This window comes from Seriola aureovittata, chromosome 11 (genome assembly GCF_021018895.1).
Source record: "Seriola aureovittata isolate HTS-2021-v1 ecotype China chromosome 11, ASM2101889v1, whole genome shotgun sequence".
NCBI lineage: Eukaryota > Metazoa > Chordata > Actinopteri > Carangiformes > Carangidae > Seriola > Seriola aureovittata.
The window spans coordinates 3,885,983-3,904,466 of NC_079374.1; the positions used below are offsets into that span (position 1 = coordinate 3,885,983).

The window sequence follows — 18,484 nt, forward strand, 5'->3', positions numbered from 1 at the left end:
GCAAAAATGGACAACAAAGACCGAACTTTGCTGTCATTCCATTGGTCATAAAACCCATTGGCTGCTTCATCGTGAATAATGTCAGCCTCAAACTAGAAGCAAAACCTGTTGTCGGCTGCAGGGGTTAAACAATCTCCCCAGAACTTAATTCAGACCCCGGTTCTTCCAGTAGAATCACGGGTAGGGGAAATGAGTCCCTCTTAAGGTTCCTGTTTCCCAGGGAAAACACCTGCTCCTGAAACACACCTTTACCGAAGGAAAGACTACCACCTACGAAACCAAGAGAAAAATCAATAGAAAATCCAAAGACATCACCATAATGGTTGATAGGTAATAGATGGATCATTGGGAGGTGCAGTGCAGAAACACTAACCAACAGTGAAGGATATCAGGAAACCAGGACGCTGCAGGCCTCAGATGTAAAACTCAAGCTGAACTGGCTGGTTGGACACGGTCAGAGCAGCCTTCAGTTGAAGTAGGGCAGGAGGGATTTTTATACTCCAGTTAACCCTCAATGCTACTGGGAGATAGGCCACTGAATTCTGCCCCAGTTTGCTGCACGCGAGTGTGGTACAGAGGTGGGACGTCTCAAGTCTGTCCTTTACGATTGCACTTCAGCACTGATGGGCCTGGTTACAGATTACAGCACTGGGACACGATATCCCAACACCACTGAGAGTATGAAGTAGTATATCAAATATTTTAAGGAAAATTGTTTGGAAAAATCTCAAGTATTGATCAGAATCACACTTGAAATCACCAAACAGCTCAGAATGGTGGACATCAAAGTGAGTATTTCATGTCCTTATGCATCAATATCAATACATAAGTACAAAAAAAAAAAAAAAAAAGGTTTTTGCAGAGAGTATCATTTTAGTACTAGATGTTAAAACTAAAGTTCTGTATTGTATTGGCACTGGTAATAAATAATGTTAAGCCCGGAGAGCGGTATGCTACACTCAGACTGATGATATCACTGCATCAAAATCAGCATCCTCATTCATTTGAATGAGACTGAGACAGAAACAATCAACAACCCTGACTCAAATTTTTGCCAAAGTGCAGTCTTAAAACACAATCTGGCAATGAAACCCACCAGCCAATCAATCTTCAGATGGGAAGTTCTTGTTTCGCACAAGTGCAACTCATGCTGCAATTTCTGATTAAAATCCTTTGCTGACCTATTCTATACTGTAGGGATCTGTAGCCAGGCCACTTTTAAGGTTACGGTCGGCTCATTAAATCACACTTTGTAGGACACAATTTTAATACATCATCGCTGATGTCATACCCAGAAGAATAGGGTGTGATTTCAATGTAAGATTTTTATAAATGCATTTCTTTGAAAAGGGATGCATACCTGTAAACAGGAACAAAAACTGTTGAGGTTATTTAGACATGTAGCTATGTTGCCATCATTCCTGTCAGGAAACATCGCACCCGCCAAAACAAACACCTTACCACCACAACGAGCCTTGGCCTTAACTTGAACATGAACCTGTTCAGATTCATATCTTAAAACGACTCCTGATGCGATCTAATAAACCCTTATTTTCAGTGTTCAGGCCAATGCAATGCAATGCTGCTGGGATTCTTTTGAGACCATTAAGAGCGTTAGGAGCTGGCAGCGAGACAGGTCTACCTGCAATAAGTCGGAGGGAAGTCAGTCTACAGCTGGAGGACAAGATGGTGAGACAGGTTGATCAGCAGGCAGGCAGACAGACAGATGGCAGGCCTGCATGTCTGATGATGCTGAATTTTAAATGACTTTAAATGAGACTTGGGGCAAACCCCGACCACTCTGGTTATTAATGAAGATATAATTAAAAACGAAAAGGGCACACAATGATGCAGTCTTATTTATAGGGACATGTGTAATAACTGCATTTGAATAAACTATACATTTTATAAGTCTGTTGTGTGGCAGCTGCGGGGGAACACGCCCATAGCTGTGTAATGCTAGATGAATGCCACGCCTTGCTGGTGTCAGTTCAGCACGCCTGGCCTCCGAGCTGCAGCAACCAAACGCAAATATTCCGGCTGGAAAGGCGCTGTCAGCCGGCTGCTGCTCCCCGGCGAACCTGCGCATCCAGGGCCGGGAGTGTGAGCTCTGCAGGCCCTGCGGCGTTTAAAACAGCACCGAGAGAGGAAAAAAAAAAAACACACACATGCACAACGTATGACGGCGCGTTCAGGCTGAAATCAGCCCTATGTATGCACATGCAGTCCCCTACTGAAATGCATTTAATCAGCAGTAGTGAATGAAAGCATTTTTTTTTTTTTTTTCTGTGAAGCCAGTCGTTTTCTCTGTCAACCCCCCCCCCCCCCCCCCCCCCCCCTTCTTTCTCTGCATACACATGCAGCCACTAACGGGATTAATTGGCTTTTATTGCAGCGGATGTTAATTAAAGGAGCCGCTCTCCGTCTGCTCACACAATACAGGTCTAAATAAAGGTCTGAATGTCTGCGAGGAGTTTTATTCCAGACATGAAGCAGCGCGGAGAAGAGAAAGCAGGGTGGATGTGGTGGGATAGAGATGCGTTAAGGTGAGGGGGGAATCGGGCTACTCACTGTGCAGATCCTGGTGAGGTTATCCGGGAGAAAAACCGCAGCCAGCAGCGGGGAGATCAGAGGAGAGGTGTCCGTGTCCGCCGGGGAACCCCGCGGTGTGACGGCCAAGGCTTCGTCGGGATTTCTGCCGGTTTAGTCCGGGTTTTCACCGACTCCCCTTTCCCAGATATCCCAGATTTCCCCTGCTGCCACACTGAATCCCAACACTGCTTACACTGAAGTCAAGCTAGAGGCGGCCAAGACCGACGACTTCCGGGCCGGAATTTCACAATAAAACTAGCAACATCGTTACATGATTAAATAAACAAACAAATAAATAAACACGTTTTAAACAAATAAGGCAACTAAACCTGTCTCATTTTTCTCTCTGAGAAATACATACTTATTTTCAAACTGCCATTAATATGCTTTATCCATTTAATTGATTAATTTCTAATTTTTAGGCTACGATCATCTGACAGATTAGGCTAATTACTGACCCATGTTGGGAACCCCAGGTCTATATTATCAATAAAATAATCAATACTATTAAATTAAAAAAAAAAAAAAAAAACACTAATTGAGGAGAGAGTATTCTAAAAGTAGTACAGTGTTTAAGTAAAACAAATTGTCTTCACAGAAATGTCGACTTTGAATCAGTTTGTCTTTTATTATGAAGCTGAAACTGACTCATTTCCGCACAGTTAGAGTCTGACTTCACTCGTCCTCAAGCTCTACACCGGATCCCAAAAAACTCAGCGGGAGCGCGGATCCATACCCTGCGCGTTCCCGGTGCCTTGTTTCCTGTCCTGCCCAACCCAGAATCAGCCTCAGCCAATCAGGCCTGATGAGGTCATTCTATTCTATTGTATTCTATTGTATTCTATTTTATTCTATCATAATTCATAATTGTTATTATATTGTATATTCTGTAAATTCTCTCACCCACCCCCACCCCCCCCCTCACACACACACACACACACACACACACACACACACACACACACACAGCACCTTGCCCAGTTTTTAAGCTGTTTTTCATATCAAAGTCTGACCTCTGCTGGTCTGACACTGCCTGTGTAGAAATACTGGAGGTTAAATCATGTGTGCAAACTAATAACATATGTTGACATGTAGCCCACAGTATTAAAGCCAAATGCTAAATAAGCAGGATCGGTTCAAATCCAAGCATTAGTGGTATAAAGCGAAGGGGTTATACAACTGGGCAAATCTGGAATAACAAAAAATAAAAAAATAAAAAATACATTTCCATGAGAATATATTTTCCACACGGGTTATCAGAGGCAGCTGGACTATGAGGTTGTAAATATAGCATACATATCTTTATTATAATAATAGTAAAATAAGATAAAAGTATTCCCTAGTTAAAAACATAAAAATTAAAATACACATTCTCCTTTTCCCCCCAATGAAAAAATCCAGAACTTATATGTAAAAATGTAGTATGTAAATATTTCAAATTTCAAAATAAAAGCGTTCTGCATATTGAACCTCAAAAATCCAAGTAAAGTAACAATAAGCACTGTAAAAATTTTTTTAATAAAATAACTGTAGAATTACCACCTCACAGTTGTCTGCCTCCGCCCTCAGACTAGTTTCAGGTTACATCCCTGTTTATCCACAGTCGTATACAATATTAACCATGTGTGAAATTTTGCCATAATTGCTTTGTCACACTGATCTTGACCTTTGACCTTTAACCACCAAAATCTAATCACTTCACCCTTGAGTTCAAATCAACGTTTTTAACAAATTTGAAGAAATTCCCTCAAGGCGTTACAGAGATATTGCTTTCACAAGGCCAAACCCAGGTTTTGTGAAGTCAATGTGATCTTGATCTTTGACCTTTGACAGCTAAAATCAAATCGGTTCATCCTTGAGTCCAAGTAAACATTTTTGCCAAATCTGAAGAAGTTCTGTCGAGGTGTCACTGTGATATCCCGTCCATGAGAATGGGACTGACGGACAACCTGAAAACAACATGCCTCCGGTGCTGACTGTCGCCGGTGTGGAGGAATAAAAAGTTACGAAACTGAATCCCTTAAAATGACAGTAATTTATCTATTGCTGTAGTTCTGATGCAATTAAATTGATAAATTAATTGATACATTAATGGATTGTTATATATTAAAGCATTTTTTATGGATTATCTGTGCAGTTAAAGAGAATTTGAAAGTTTATAATCTTCCCTAATGTTAATGTTCACTCACCTGGCTAAAATTATTATCTCTATGAAAGTTATAACTGTTGAGTTAGTGTTGAATCTGTTGTAGTAACAACAGGAACACCCTTTTATTATAATGCAATAAAGTTCAACAGCGCCACAAACTAAATCCTCCATAAGGATGAGTGTTGTATCAACATCTCTTTAAAACTGTTTCAACTCAAACTGAACATTATAACCTTCATGACGGGAGGATTTAATGCAGGATTGTTATATTATAAGGTGTATGTGTATGAAAACATATCTGCTGCAGTGTATCCCACAGCAGAACAATTAGGCAGGCAGCAGGGAGGAAGGAAGAGGAGGTGATACAAGCTGCAGCTGTAAACCACAATGTAACATCTCACTTGAGTTGCGTGTTGCACTGAGTAGGTGGGGAACTGTCACCCAAACCTCTAGGGGTTTTGACCTTTTTACTGTGAATTCATATGAAAATAATTCAAATCTCTAAAACCTCAACCGCAACTTTGAATCACCTGGAAGATTTAGTACAAAGAGACTCCACGTCAAACATCGCAAAACGTCATTTTCCATTATTACAAGATCCAACATTGACAGAGTGCAGATTATACTTACAGAGAGATATTCACACAGACACAGAGGCATGTAGACTTTAATGTGGAGGTGCAGTCGGTTGAAGTGGGACATCCCCTGCATGTTGGCTTATACCTGATGGAAAAAGGAATTTCCTCCTGATTGTTTTCTGTTGAATAGAAAAAAAACCATTAAAAATCATCAAAAAACCACTAATCTACATTACATATCTCAGTGCCTTGACAACCTTCCAGCTCACAGCACATTTCTATCTCAAACAATCAGTACACTCTCATTTGTTTGTGTGAAGCAGTCTGCCTGTGATTCTGGCTCCTGACCAGAGACACAGAGGCAGGTAAACTCGTGAACTCTTTTCACCAGCAGGAATTTACTAACTCTCTGTGGCCCAAATTCAACAGTATATAAGTCTAGTATATAAGTCATGCAAATTATTATGGGTTTCACACTAAATATTACAGAGAGGAAAAGGGGTCTGCTGTGCTTCTGAACATGGCTTCTGTGGTCTGGTGTGTTCTGTATCTGGGACCACAATCAGAACTACTATAATGATGCACAAGGTACTTCAAAGCAGTGCTCAGCATACTGAGCATGCAACAACCACTAAATGGCTTTAGCAGCATTTTAACATTTCATTTTTGAAACTTAGGGATTCGGGAAACGGGATTTGTTCTAGGGAAACACTTAAAAACATTTCCAGTTGAAAAGACAGACATGAGTTGAACTTTTCACCATGTCAATATTGGAGACTGTCCTGTAAAAAAAACCTATTGTCTAGGTAGGCATGCCATGCCCGGTACAGTCCATGTGTTTATTATTGTAACTGTGACATCCGAGGTCCGGTAAGGGTCGGAGGAGTTGTTGTAATATTGTGTATTAAAAACTTAACAGTAGCTGGAAATCTTGTGTTTGCAGACCTCTAGTGGTTGGTAAATTGCAGCCTTGCTGGATAGCATACATTAACTCAAGACACCTTACAGAGTAACATCAACACCTTGCCATATTATAGAGAGAAACTCAACAGCTCCCTCCATGAGCAAGTACTTGTTAACAGTGCAAAGGACATGTTGTAGTCTTGTAGTGTAATCTTGTAATAAAAAACACAGCATTCGATTATGTTGATTAGCATGGCAACAGTTGAAGCTTTGAAATCAAGGCATCCAGGTCAGCCCTACCTTAATGTGGAACTGGAAGTCGGGGTAATGCCATCAAAAGTAACTGTATGATTAGATATAGATAGGTCAAGTGTAATAACTTAATTTTGTATGAATCTAGAAGGAAAACATTACAGGTCATCCAGGCCTTAATGTCTTTAAGACATGGCTGAAGTTCACCTACCTGGTTAGTTTCATCTGGCTTCACAGATAAATATAGGTGGGTGTCATCTTCATAGAAGTTGCGATTTATGTGGTGCTTCCTGGTAATATTGCCTAAAAGAAGCACATTTAGGGTGAAAAGTATAGGTCCTAGCACAGAACCCTGTGGAACTCCATGGTTATCTTTCGTGTGCATGGAAGAGTGATTATTAACATGGACAAACTGGAATCTATCTGATAAGTATGATTTTAACCAGCCTCGTGCGGTTCCTTTAATGCCAATGACATGTTCCAGTTTCTCTAATAAAATCTTGTGATCGATGGTGTTAAACACAGCACTAAGATGTTATAAGACAAGGATAGTGACGAGTCCATTCTCTGAGGCCACGAGGAGATTGTTAGTAACTTTCATCAGAGCTGCTTCTGTGCTATGGTGGCCTCTAAATCCTGACTGAAAATCTTCAAACAAACCATTCCTATGCAAATAAATGCATAGTTGGTTTGCAACAGCTTTGTCAAGGATTTTAGAAATAAAGGGGAATAAACATTTGGGTCAAGACTAGGCTTGTTATGTAGAGGTTTAATTACTGCAAACTTAAAAGATAAATTTATCAGATCAAATATGGAAGTGATAATTAAAGGTAAAACATCCTTGAACAGCCTCGGTAGGAGAGGGTCTAGATGACAAGTTGATCGTTTAGATGAAGAAACTGTTGAAGTTAGCTCAGAGAGAAGACATCTAAATATAAATACAGATGATTCTTCAGCTTTTTCTTGTCCAGGTGCTGAATAATAGATCTTTAAGTGTTTCTTAAAAGTTCTGGAAAAAGTAAAACATTTCAAGCCGGTTGTAGAGGACTCAGACTGTGGCCTCAGCCTTGTCTAAAGCTGCAGTTGTATTTTTCACTGCCACAGTCAGTCAGACTTTCTTTACTCTATTACACCACTTTGTCTGGAAGGAAAAAAAAACACCACCCCTATTCCAGAGAAAGATTTCAGCCTCAAACGTTCTTCCTCCCATCAGCCCCTGCTGCCCCTCTGCTTACAGTGTGTTTTTAAAAACATGTTGACAGTTAATTTTAGGTTAAACTTCTGAATGCCAGTTTATGTTCAAGCTCAGATGTACTGTATGATATGATCTTACACCTGAACGTGGGCATTAGTGTGGTCTATAAAACCTCCTAACTTTCTCTGCAAGTGTGTGTGTGTGCATGTGTGTGTATGTGTGTGTGTGCAAGAGGAGACTGTGCACATGTGGAAGCATGTCACCGTGCATGTATGCATCTTACAATATAAACATATGTAAATGGTGTGTGTGTTTGCACATGTTTGCAGGCTTATCTGTCAGCATGTGTGTACGTGCATATGTGGGTTCATTGTGTAGAATATGGTTTCACAGCTTCACACAGGAAGTGTTCCGATCTGATTCAAACAAAGTCACACAATTACATTTACGTATTATAAAATATTTGAACAACACAGATGGTCCTGCTGCAGCGACGGTCGTCAGGGTAGCAACAATCCCCCATTGGAGGAGAAGAAAAACCTTCCATCGTACAGGCTACTATCACACATCGACGAGTAGCAGCAGCCGGTCAGGAGGACAAGATGAGGCTGGGGGTCCTGTGGATGCTGATGGTGTGTTTGAGTGATGGACAAGTCATGAGGTGCCCAGGTAAGAAGAGTTAACTTTGATGAAATAGCGTCAGAGCTCGAAGAAGTGACGGTTCTTTCAGAGAACGGTTCTCTTTTAACCAACATCGGGACTTTCAGAATGACTGCAGAATGACGACTTTCATGTGCCCTGGCACTCAGATCCTGATATCAGGAAGAAGTAGTTCAGCAAAATAAAGACTAAAGCTCTTTCATATTTCGTCTATTCACGTCAGAGGATTTTCTCTGAGGTCTGCAGCTACAGTGATAATGGTTGATTAATGAAGCAAACACTGTGATTACTGTATGTCAACTCCATAACACAGATTATTACTTTAGACATCCATCAAGATGCTATTTAAACTGGAAAAAACATACATAATTATATAGAAAATAGATTTTATATTGATATAGTATATATTGTTTCATGCTGTATGCCTTTCCCCCTGTAACCAGTTTGGGCAGTTTACCATCCATTGGGCTGGTTTATATTTGATATTTGACTGGGTAAAGTAAAAATTATTGTGGATGTCTTGTGATAATTTGGGCTCCTTTTTCCCCAATGAAAAGTTCAGATATATTCTAATGAATCAACAAATTAATATAAATTAATAACCTCCTCAACTCCACTTAGGACAATTTAGATTGGCAGGGAACTGAGACACAGTGACAGTAGTGGATGACCAACAAAACCCAATGACACCTCAGTTCATTACAACTCAGTGTTTTCCAATTCAAATGATATATTCATTCATATCTCCGTAAACCTCGTATAAACTGTTGCATCAGGGCAAACAAAAAAACAAAGAGTATCTGTTTTATGTTGTATTATCCAAAACTGGATTTAACTGGATATAATTTTTCATTATTTTGAATTTTGCCTTTTGGATTTGCTTTAACTTCTATTATTAGAACAGAAACTGGAGGCTCGTCTTTCTTCTCGCTTCATGTTGAGCCACAGAGTTTAACAGGAAGGCTCTGCGAGGCAGAATCCGGATCCTGAAGGTTTCAGAAAACTTTTAGAAGTAACCAGTAGAAGTCCTGCATTCAAAATGTTACATAAGCAAAAGTAGTCGACTGTTAGTAATTAAAATATCAAAAAATAAATGTACTCAGTCCAGAAGTAATTCACCATGTGATTTTAATACGATTGGATTTTATATTACTATACTATTGTAGCTGGTTGAGACGGCTCTAAATTATTACTACTTTACATACTGGCGGTTATTTTATTTAACAACAATTCAATACTTACTTTGCAAATTAACAACTAACAACTACAAACAAACCACAGCTCTCAAATGTAGTTTAGTAAAAAGTACAATAGCTCCCTTTAAATTAATATAAAGTAGCATAAAATGGAAATACTCAAGTAAAGTAGTAAAGTAGTGACAGTAGTACTTCAAAATTGTACTAGAGTATTTTGTGACCTTCCACCACTGCAAGGAAAATACTATTAGTACTACTTACATCTATTTAACTGTGTTAGTGGTTAGGTGTTTCCTGTTGTTTAGATGCTGGTGTATTTGTTGCATAAGTAAAAATATCATCACACTCTGAAGAAAAAAAAAACAACCCTTTCCTGAATTGAGGTTAAAAAGTGAGCAGTAGCAGGTTTAAGATTCTGATTGATCCTTTTTGTTTGAAATGAAACAGTTGGAGAGTGAAACCAGATAAATGTAAAATATCATAATAATATAAATATTAAATAATATAAATATTCAAAGGATAATTCTGTTTTATTACAACTCAGGTCATATTTCTGCAGCCTTGTGCCACCACATATACTGGCTATAGGAATATTACACTCACCAAGTTAATTGCTAAGACTTGGGAACGCAACTCTTTGGCTAAAATGAGGACAGCTTCAGCGATACGAGCGCTGACGTTTTAAACAAATCATTGGGTGATCCAACAAACTGTTGTCTGTAACAGTTTAGATATGACAAGTTTGACCTCCTGAGCTTACCATAGTTGTATGCACACTGTTTTGTTGTGCATTGACTATGACTGACGTTTTCCAAATAAAGTAATTTATATAATCTGAAACCGTGGTGTTTCCTGTCTGATTATCCGAAGGCTAATGTCAAACTTTGCCGTAGCAATTTTTGCCGTGTCTGCTTTGTACGAGGTTATTATGGGGGATAAATACAAATACCAAAAACTCTGATTGAAAATATGACCCAAGTTGTAATAAACTGGAATTACACAAAAATAAGAATTAAACTGAAGAATATTAGAAGACACATGACATTTAACTTTCCTAATGCAGCTTTAAATTTGGTTTATAACGTAGTTCAATGTGGTCACCAATTACTCACATCTACAAATGTTTCAAATGTCTTTGCACTTGTTTTTGATAACTAATCTTTTTGCCTCTTATCTCTCTGTCTGTCAGTTCAGCAAACCATCTCAGTGCCAAAACTCAGTAAAGTAGCCATCTCCTGTCCGTCTATGGAGGCCGCCAGCTTGAAGCTTAAGTACCAGCTCCTCTTTAATGACAGCTGCGTCTCCAAAATACTTCTGGATAAGGTTAGTCAGAGTGCATCTGTGTGTGTGTGTGTTTGTGTTACAAAGGTCTGCGGCCTGTATATGTCAGATTTTGTTTATCATTCCAAGAAACACAAGCTTAATTCTTTTCGAATTTGTCACAGTCTATAAATGCTCATTGCTTCATGCACTGCACTTGTGAAACAGACAACCACAGTTATTGTGCACTGCAGTTGTTGTACTGTACGTTATTGAAAGATCATTCAGTCTTTGCCTTTTCTCTAAGAGAGTCTGACCACAAGCAGTGAAGTGCTGCGATGTGCCATCCAAGGAAGCCACAGTATCTCACCTCTGCTCCAGGACGACACTGCACAGACATTTCATGAATGCATGGCGGGGGTGGGGGGTTCTCAACCTGGCATCGAACAACACAGGCTGTGGAGAATGCATGCAGTGACCGTCCATTAGATGGCAGCACAAGCTGGATTTTGAGACATGGTGTAGTCACGCTTTAAAGAGTAACTCCACACTCGGACTAAAACATGGCTGCACTGGCCGAGTTGGAAGTAGTTATTTCAAAATTAAACACATGGCTGACCAAGGAATCACATCCAACTGCTCAGCTTCATTTACCCCAGCAGAAAATTCCTTTCTCATTGCTCTCTCCATAAGAATGTCAGAATACCACAAAATTATGAGCCATGTTTTCCTGTTTCTTGTTGTTGGGTGCTACCGGTCAACACAGGTGTCACGGATTGTTACCATGGTAACATTGGTCTTAGGCCTGAGCTTAACATGAGTGAGTCTTTATTTTTGTGAAAAAGTCTGACTTACATTAGACTGGCCAAGACTGGACCAACACTACAGACGATTCATCACTGCTGTACAGGCAGAGGACAAAGTTGGCAACCACTAGTTGGCAGTGAAAGCAGGGTTATTAGACTGGGTTCAATTACTCTTTAGGGAGCAACAGTAGCTGTAAATCCTTTTTTTGCAGTGTTTGAAGTTTGCCGCAGTGAAGAGAAGTTACTCAGTCACTCAACTGAATGAACTGAACTGACTGAATGCTTAGACGGCAACAGAGCAACAGGGCACACAAACTTGATCATTTCACAAACTACAAAAAATAACATTACACTTCATACAACTACAACAAGGTGACTAATTGCATTTACTCACGTATTGTAATTAAGATCAGTTTTGAGGTGCTTGTAATTTACTTAAGAATTTCAATTTCCTGTTACTTAATACTTCTACTCCTCTAAATTTCAGAACTTTCGGTAGTTTTTACTCCAGTACATTTATGTGATCATTTTAGTTACTGGTTATTTTGCTGAATCTGATCAATAATCCAAAATATAATAAACTAGAATTACCACCCTGCAGTTGTCCGCCTCCACCAACCAGTTAAGTTGCAGTAAATATGGTCACAATGTCCCCTTCCTGGGTTACAGCATTGAACAATGGTCAGAAATGTTTTTGCAGAGCATATGATGTCACAGTGAAGTTGACCTTTGACCACCGTCAGAATGCACCAGAAGTAATGAATCTCCATCAGGGCGTTCCTGATATATTTCAGTCACAAGGATGTGATATCACTGTGACCTTGAACTTTGACCTTTGTTCACCAGAATCTAATCAGTTCATCCTAGAGTCCAAGTGAGCCTTTGTGCGAGATTTGAAGAAAATGCCTCAAAGTGTTACTGAGCTATCACGTTCACAATGCCAGAGCCGTGTATTGTGAAGTCACCATGGCCTTGACCTTTGACCTTTGACCACCAAATTTAAATCAGTTCATCCTTGAGTCTTAGTGAATGTTTGTGCCAAATTTGAAGCAGTTCCATCAAGGTGTTACTTAGACATTGTGTTCACGAGAATGGGATGGAGGGATGGACAGACAACCCCAAAAACATAATGCCTCGGGCTCTGGCTGTCGCCGGCACGGAGGCATAGAAATGTGATTGTTTGTTTTCTAATATCCCATAATTCCTTTTTTACCTTCACTGTTTGTTGGTTTGTCAGCATGATTATGCAAAAAGTGCAGAAACCGATTTGCACCAAACTTGGTCGAGAGATGGGGCATTGGCCAGGAAAGAACCCATTAAATTTTGGTGTGATCTGGTCAAAGGATTGACCCTATCTCACAATGTTGCAAGCATTGTGAGATCTTTTTTTAAGTTATTATGCCTTTAATGGACAGGACAGTAGAGAGACAGGAAATGGGGAGGCAGAGAGAGGGGGAATGACACACAGGAGGCCCCCAGTCGAACTGGGGGCCAGCTGCAGCGAGGACTGTAGCCTCTATATATGGGGTGCCTGCGTAACCCACTGCGCTACGTGACGCCCCTGCATTGCGAGATCTTGCAAGATCTCAGAAAACAATCTCTGTATCTTGATGCAAAACCTCAGACATATTTATGGTGTTGAAAGCTTTGACTTTCTACAGTTTCGTGCAGATCAAGATAATAATCTGGATCTATCAGACCTGTAGGCTTGTTGGGCCTTGGTGGAGCTATGTGCTCTATGGAGAGCTTTTCTAGTTGTTCAGTCTTTACTCAGCTATTAATGTCCCTGCACATAAATTACCATATTTTTTCTCTTTTCCTTTACGTAGCACTATGATCCTCCAGAGTGCCCGTTGTCTGGTCAGTTTGAAGTCACAGCCACCAAAAGTGGAGTTTACATCTGCAAGAGGGAAGTGATTTACCCTCCACCATTCATAGAGGACTGTCACACCACTGAAGTCAAAGTGGATGGTAAAATGCATGACCGAAAACTTACATATATTACATATATTACACTCAATTGTATTACGTTACAGTTTGTTATAATTGAAATACAATATATGAATTCTTTTCAAATTCATTCATAGAAAAGCAGTCTATGCCAGCAATCAATGCCACTGGCCCAGCAACCAATCAGAGCTGTTCAGAGAGGTCTCCATTAATCCCAGAGTTGGCGATGTGGGTGGGATGTGGTGTTTTATTGGTCTACAGCCTGTCAATCACCTGCATTACCATTGTTATTTGGGTAAGAATGAAAACATAGATTGATTTCATTCAGTCTCTTGTATAAACTTTGAAAATTATTGGTGAATATAAGTTGAATTTTTGTTGTTATATCCCTCAGAGGAAGCTGAAGAGAGATGACGACGATACAAACGTGTATATCAACACCAGACCTTCAGAGCTCAGGAAACCCCACAAAGTTTAACAGTAATTTATGGCAATTACAAGGAGCTCTCACAGCTATTAAAGCTAAATATTTTAATATCACTCTTATTTTACTTACTCTTTAAACTGAACAAAGACATCAAACTAAATGAAGAAATAACGTATTAGAAGTAGGGCTCCTGCAGCAGCTAGCAATTTGTTGCAGTAAACAGAGATCCTAAGCACTTGTGTGAAATACGAAAAAACTGACACAATCTCTTGAATGTGTCAGAATACTTATGAAACACAAGGGTATACAGAATCTATAAAAGCAACATAACACAATAGGAGAAGAAAACACCTCTAAGAGCTAGACAAAGGCAACTGCTTGAGGTTCTTGAGGACGTTTCCTCTCACATCTAAAAGGCCTCTTCAGTTCTAACTGATGACTGAGGAGTATCAGGCATTTAACTTTTGGTTGGGTCATTAACACTTTGAGAGTTGTCGAGGTCACATGTGATTCGTTGAACCCTCCGACAGCTATCATGTGAATTGTGAGTGTCACTTGAATCATGGTGTGGATAGATGTTAAGCTGCAAGGGACTGGGGAGTGATCTCAAGTAATAACTCCCCACTTGTCAAGTGCAGCTGTCTTCATGCAGCTCTTACAGATACCAAGACTGAGATGACTGAGAATCTTCACAGACAAGATGAAACAGGATTTACACATAATGTACCATAAAAAAGTCAGATGCAATATATCATTCATGGCCAGAACACTTGTATTGGTATTATTTCAAATACAATTGTCTTCGCAATTAATCAAACTATTTTACATTTTTTGTGTGTAAGCTTGTAATATTTGTGATAAGTACATTTCTTCTGCATTTTTTTTCTCTATGTCAATAAGAATTTTTTTGTGTGTTTTGCAATGGGTGTATTATGTAAATGTGGTCTGAAGGTAGAGAATAAACGTCAGCGTCCATCCATCTGGTTTCTACACCTACTTATCCTGTTCAGGATCCTGGTCGGCTGGAGTCAATCTCAGCTCGGTTACACTGCACACATCTCCTGTCTATCACAATTCAAATTAACTGATCATTTTTTATGTTAATCACTCTACTAAGGTTATTGAAACAGATCTCACCTCATGTTTTTGGGATTCAAACTAAAAACAAAAAAACTGTGACACTTTAAAACCAAATCTGATCAACAACCAAATGTTTTCTGTTGTGGCTCCTGGGACCAGTATTCCTCCTCCAGACCAGTTCATAGTTTGACATGTCCTTCCAGTTGACTCTGACTATTTTCACCACAGAGCTACTTGCTCTGCATGTAAACCTAAGATATTATTAATAAAACTGAAGATGCCACTTAACATTGTGTAGAGATAATTAAATCTTACACTGTATGAAAATGTACATTTTGCTAGTCTTTTATTGTGATCATTTTTTATCATTTTACGTTTAAAAAATAAAAATATAATCTTTCATAAGACCTGTGACACAGTTTTGTTGTATTTGCTTCATCATCCTAACAGTGATACTTGTCATCAAAGGTTTTTTGTTCTGAGTAGTTATGTGTTGACGTATTAAAAGGAATTCATTTATCTGGTTACAACAAGAATGAAATTATTTTCTTTCATGTTTAGTCAAATTTCATCCTGAATGTGTCAGAAATGGCTCATGCACTAGAAAAATTACTTAGAAATGACTCAATGGAAAATTGAGTGTGCAATAATGAATACATTGAAATAAGTCAAATTAACTGTTGGCATGGATTCACAGGAAATTAACAGAAAACAAAGATTGTTGCTGATTGTAGCAAAGCCAAAAACGGCTAAATGAATATGGCTGACCTTCCTTGTGAGCAGCTACTAGAGCTAATGTAGGCGATGAGCACTGCGTGGAGAACGTTTGTGTGATTTTGGTTTGTTTCAATTCCTGATTTGGCATTGATTTTTGATATATTAAGTGTTTTTCATGTATATTTTTTGTAAGAAAATGAGACAATCTTTGTAAAAGTGGGTGTAGTTTTTCTCATGCTGCACCTGGTTTGGCTCAAGGTGGAAAAGAGGGTGAGGAGATTACTGGCGGGTGGAATCTGTATTAGCTACAACAATGACAAATCACTTAAGGTCCTCTGGTTCCTTTTTAAAAACAGGAGACGATGAAATGGGCGAGAGAGAGATGTCTTTGAGAAAACTAAACTTTTCTTAAGTATTGTGTCAATTGCAGATGGTTTTTATTAGTTGGATTTATAGTTCAACAAACAAAATTTCTTGTTTATGTGTAACTATTAGGTTTCAGTTTTTAGTATCTGTTGCCTTGCCGGTAGTGTAATGTGTACTGTGTGGTGTGTAGTGTGTGAAAACAATAGCAGCCTCAACAGTGTGAATGGTATTGTTTTCACCTTTTGAGTTCACCTTTGTGTGTGTGTGTGTGAGATCATGGCAAAATGTGGTCTCTGAGATACTGTAGCGGGAATTACTACAGACTCACAGTGATAGCGTCACAACCATGCAAGATGCAGTCATGAAACTTCACAGGTTTGCAGTTGAGACCAAAATAAAGGCTGATTTTGACGATGGGTGTGGTCCAACCCATGAGTGCTGATGTAAGAATGTAGTAATAACTGCATTAACAGGATCTCCAGTGTCAAAGTGAGACTTTGAACTCCCAACCAACAACGCCAACCACAACCCTAAGAGTTCACTTGTTTTTGCTAGTGACATGTAGAGAAACCACAGGTTTGAACAATTAAAAAAAGAGTTTTCAAATGATCTTTTTCCAACATTTTGTCCATTACTGTCAGAAACAGAAGAAAGACAAAAATGGTTCTAACATTTGTCTAATAATGGACTTTTGCATTGGATATATTCAGTTAATTTGCCCTGGAAGGGGAAAATAAACATCAGTGACACAGCAAGATCAGCAAGATGATTGTAGTGACGTGGTTGTCATCTGTCATGTCAAAATGAATGCCGGGTCAGTTTTTTGTTGGGGCTTCCTCTTCTTTTGTAATACCTGAGTGGACAAACACTTGGAGAGTAACACCGGAGAACACACTGCCTGCATTGCGTGTGCGTAGCTGCTGTAGAGAAGCGCGTGTGTGTTCACACCGGCTGCGTCTATCTCTCTATATACACTTTGCAGGCTACTCGAATGTTTGATTTCTTTTCAAATTAATTCATGATTTATTTTTAATAGAAAACGTCACTAAAGTATCACTGTTTCCATATGCAGCTGCTAAAATTGTTAAAAAATGTTTTATATTTTTTCATGTTTGTATCATATTCAGACTTAGTCTAGACACAGACAACGATAGTGAAAGGTGTCAGTTTTATGTAACGTTGCTGATATGATGTCAACAGGTCTTTTCTCTGTCTATTTTCGCTGGGAGACACATCACACGTTAAAAATAGGAGAGACGCTCAATCTGTAGGTCACAGGACGCAGCAGTGAGGTGTGAGACGCATGCATCATGCAGGCAGTACCCTCTCTAACCTGTTAAAATTAGCGTCAATATGAAAACCAAGACATCCTGCAGCTGACACCATTCAGTGTCAATTTCCCAAACTCTCATGATCTCGGCCTTTACAGGGTCATCATGTCGTTGAATTAGAGTATGGGTTATTGATGTATTCTTTTTTTAAAAGCATGGTGACACCACTGGCAGGAAACTGTTCAATACACTAAAACATGAAAAGTAACAGCACATTGGCATTTTTCTAGTTACTCTAAATTTGTTTTTGATACAACTGCAGCTTGTTATGACTTAAGTTGATTTCAACTGACTTTGGATGGGCTGTGGGAGAGCTAAATCTTAGCTTACATTAATTCCAGTTCACAACAGCTGCACCAGCAGTTACTGATTTATTTTCCTCCTGATAAATCCACATTAACTCATTGTTAAAAGGGAACTACAGTGTATCAACATCAGATGAACACTTGCTTGGAGCATTAGATTTTGTGCTGTGTAAACTGCACTGAATTTATCTGCATGTGATGGTTTTTCCACATGTATGGAGACTCAATAGCTGCTGATTATATTTTTGCACTTTATACTAAACAATACTGAAACAATGATAGCAGCAAAAATAAACCACTGTTTTCCGGGTGACTGAAGACTGTAGTGCTGACTGTAACTTCAGTCAGCGCAGCAAGATTGGGGCCTAACCCCACAGTGTTTCCAGGCACAACATACACAGATGTGACGTCAGCAGGACACTGAATCTTACAACATCAGCACTTTCACTGTGGTCTATATATAATCTAGAATTGGTTATTTTCCACTGTTTGCACCTTTTCAGTGAAGTATATTAAAGTGCATTGGGTGTGAAAGAAATGCACAGAAGAAAGAAAATGACTCTTATATTCCAAAGAAGAATAAACTGATGAAATAACTGAAACGAGTTACTCACTCGTAATGCGACGTCAGATTCAAATGTGAAGTTTAATTGCATCACACACACTCAATTTCAAAATACAACACACAACATATGAATCACAAATACAAAGTTCATT

The 18,484-nt window shown here is 39.2% G+C and overlaps 2 protein-coding genes across 6 annotated transcripts in view; one reads left to right on the forward strand and one right to left on the reverse strand.

The window, feature by feature from the left end:
• raph1a (Ras association (RalGDS/AF-6) and pleckstrin homology domains 1a) overlaps positions 1 to 2,793 on the reverse strand; it is an 80,528-nt gene extending 77,735 nt beyond the window's left edge. For 4 of the 5 annotated variants that reach the window (XM_056389008.1, XM_056389010.1, XM_056389006.1 and 1 more), the window contains exon 1: positions 2,572 to 2,793. The gene's annotated coding sequence lies outside the window, so the exon portion shown is untranslated. The remainder of the gene's footprint in view (positions 1 to 2,571) is intronic. The other variant, XM_056389009.1, reaches the window with a different exon arrangement.
• A 5,295-nt stretch (positions 2,794 to 8,088) lies between these two features.
• LOC130177718 (T-cell-specific surface glycoprotein CD28-like) lies at positions 8,089 to 15,455 on the forward strand. Its single transcript, XM_056389641.1, has 5 exons — positions 8,089 to 8,338; positions 10,715 to 10,848; positions 13,421 to 13,562; positions 13,679 to 13,836; positions 13,936 to 15,455. The coding sequence occupies exons 1-5, from the start codon at positions 8,272 to 8,274 to the stop codon at positions 14,017 to 14,019; spliced, it is 585 nt and encodes a 194-aa protein (XP_056245616.1). The 5' UTR covers positions 8,089 to 8,271; the 3' UTR covers positions 14,020 to 15,455.
• The last annotated feature ends 3,029 nt before the right edge of the window (positions 15,456 to 18,484 follow it).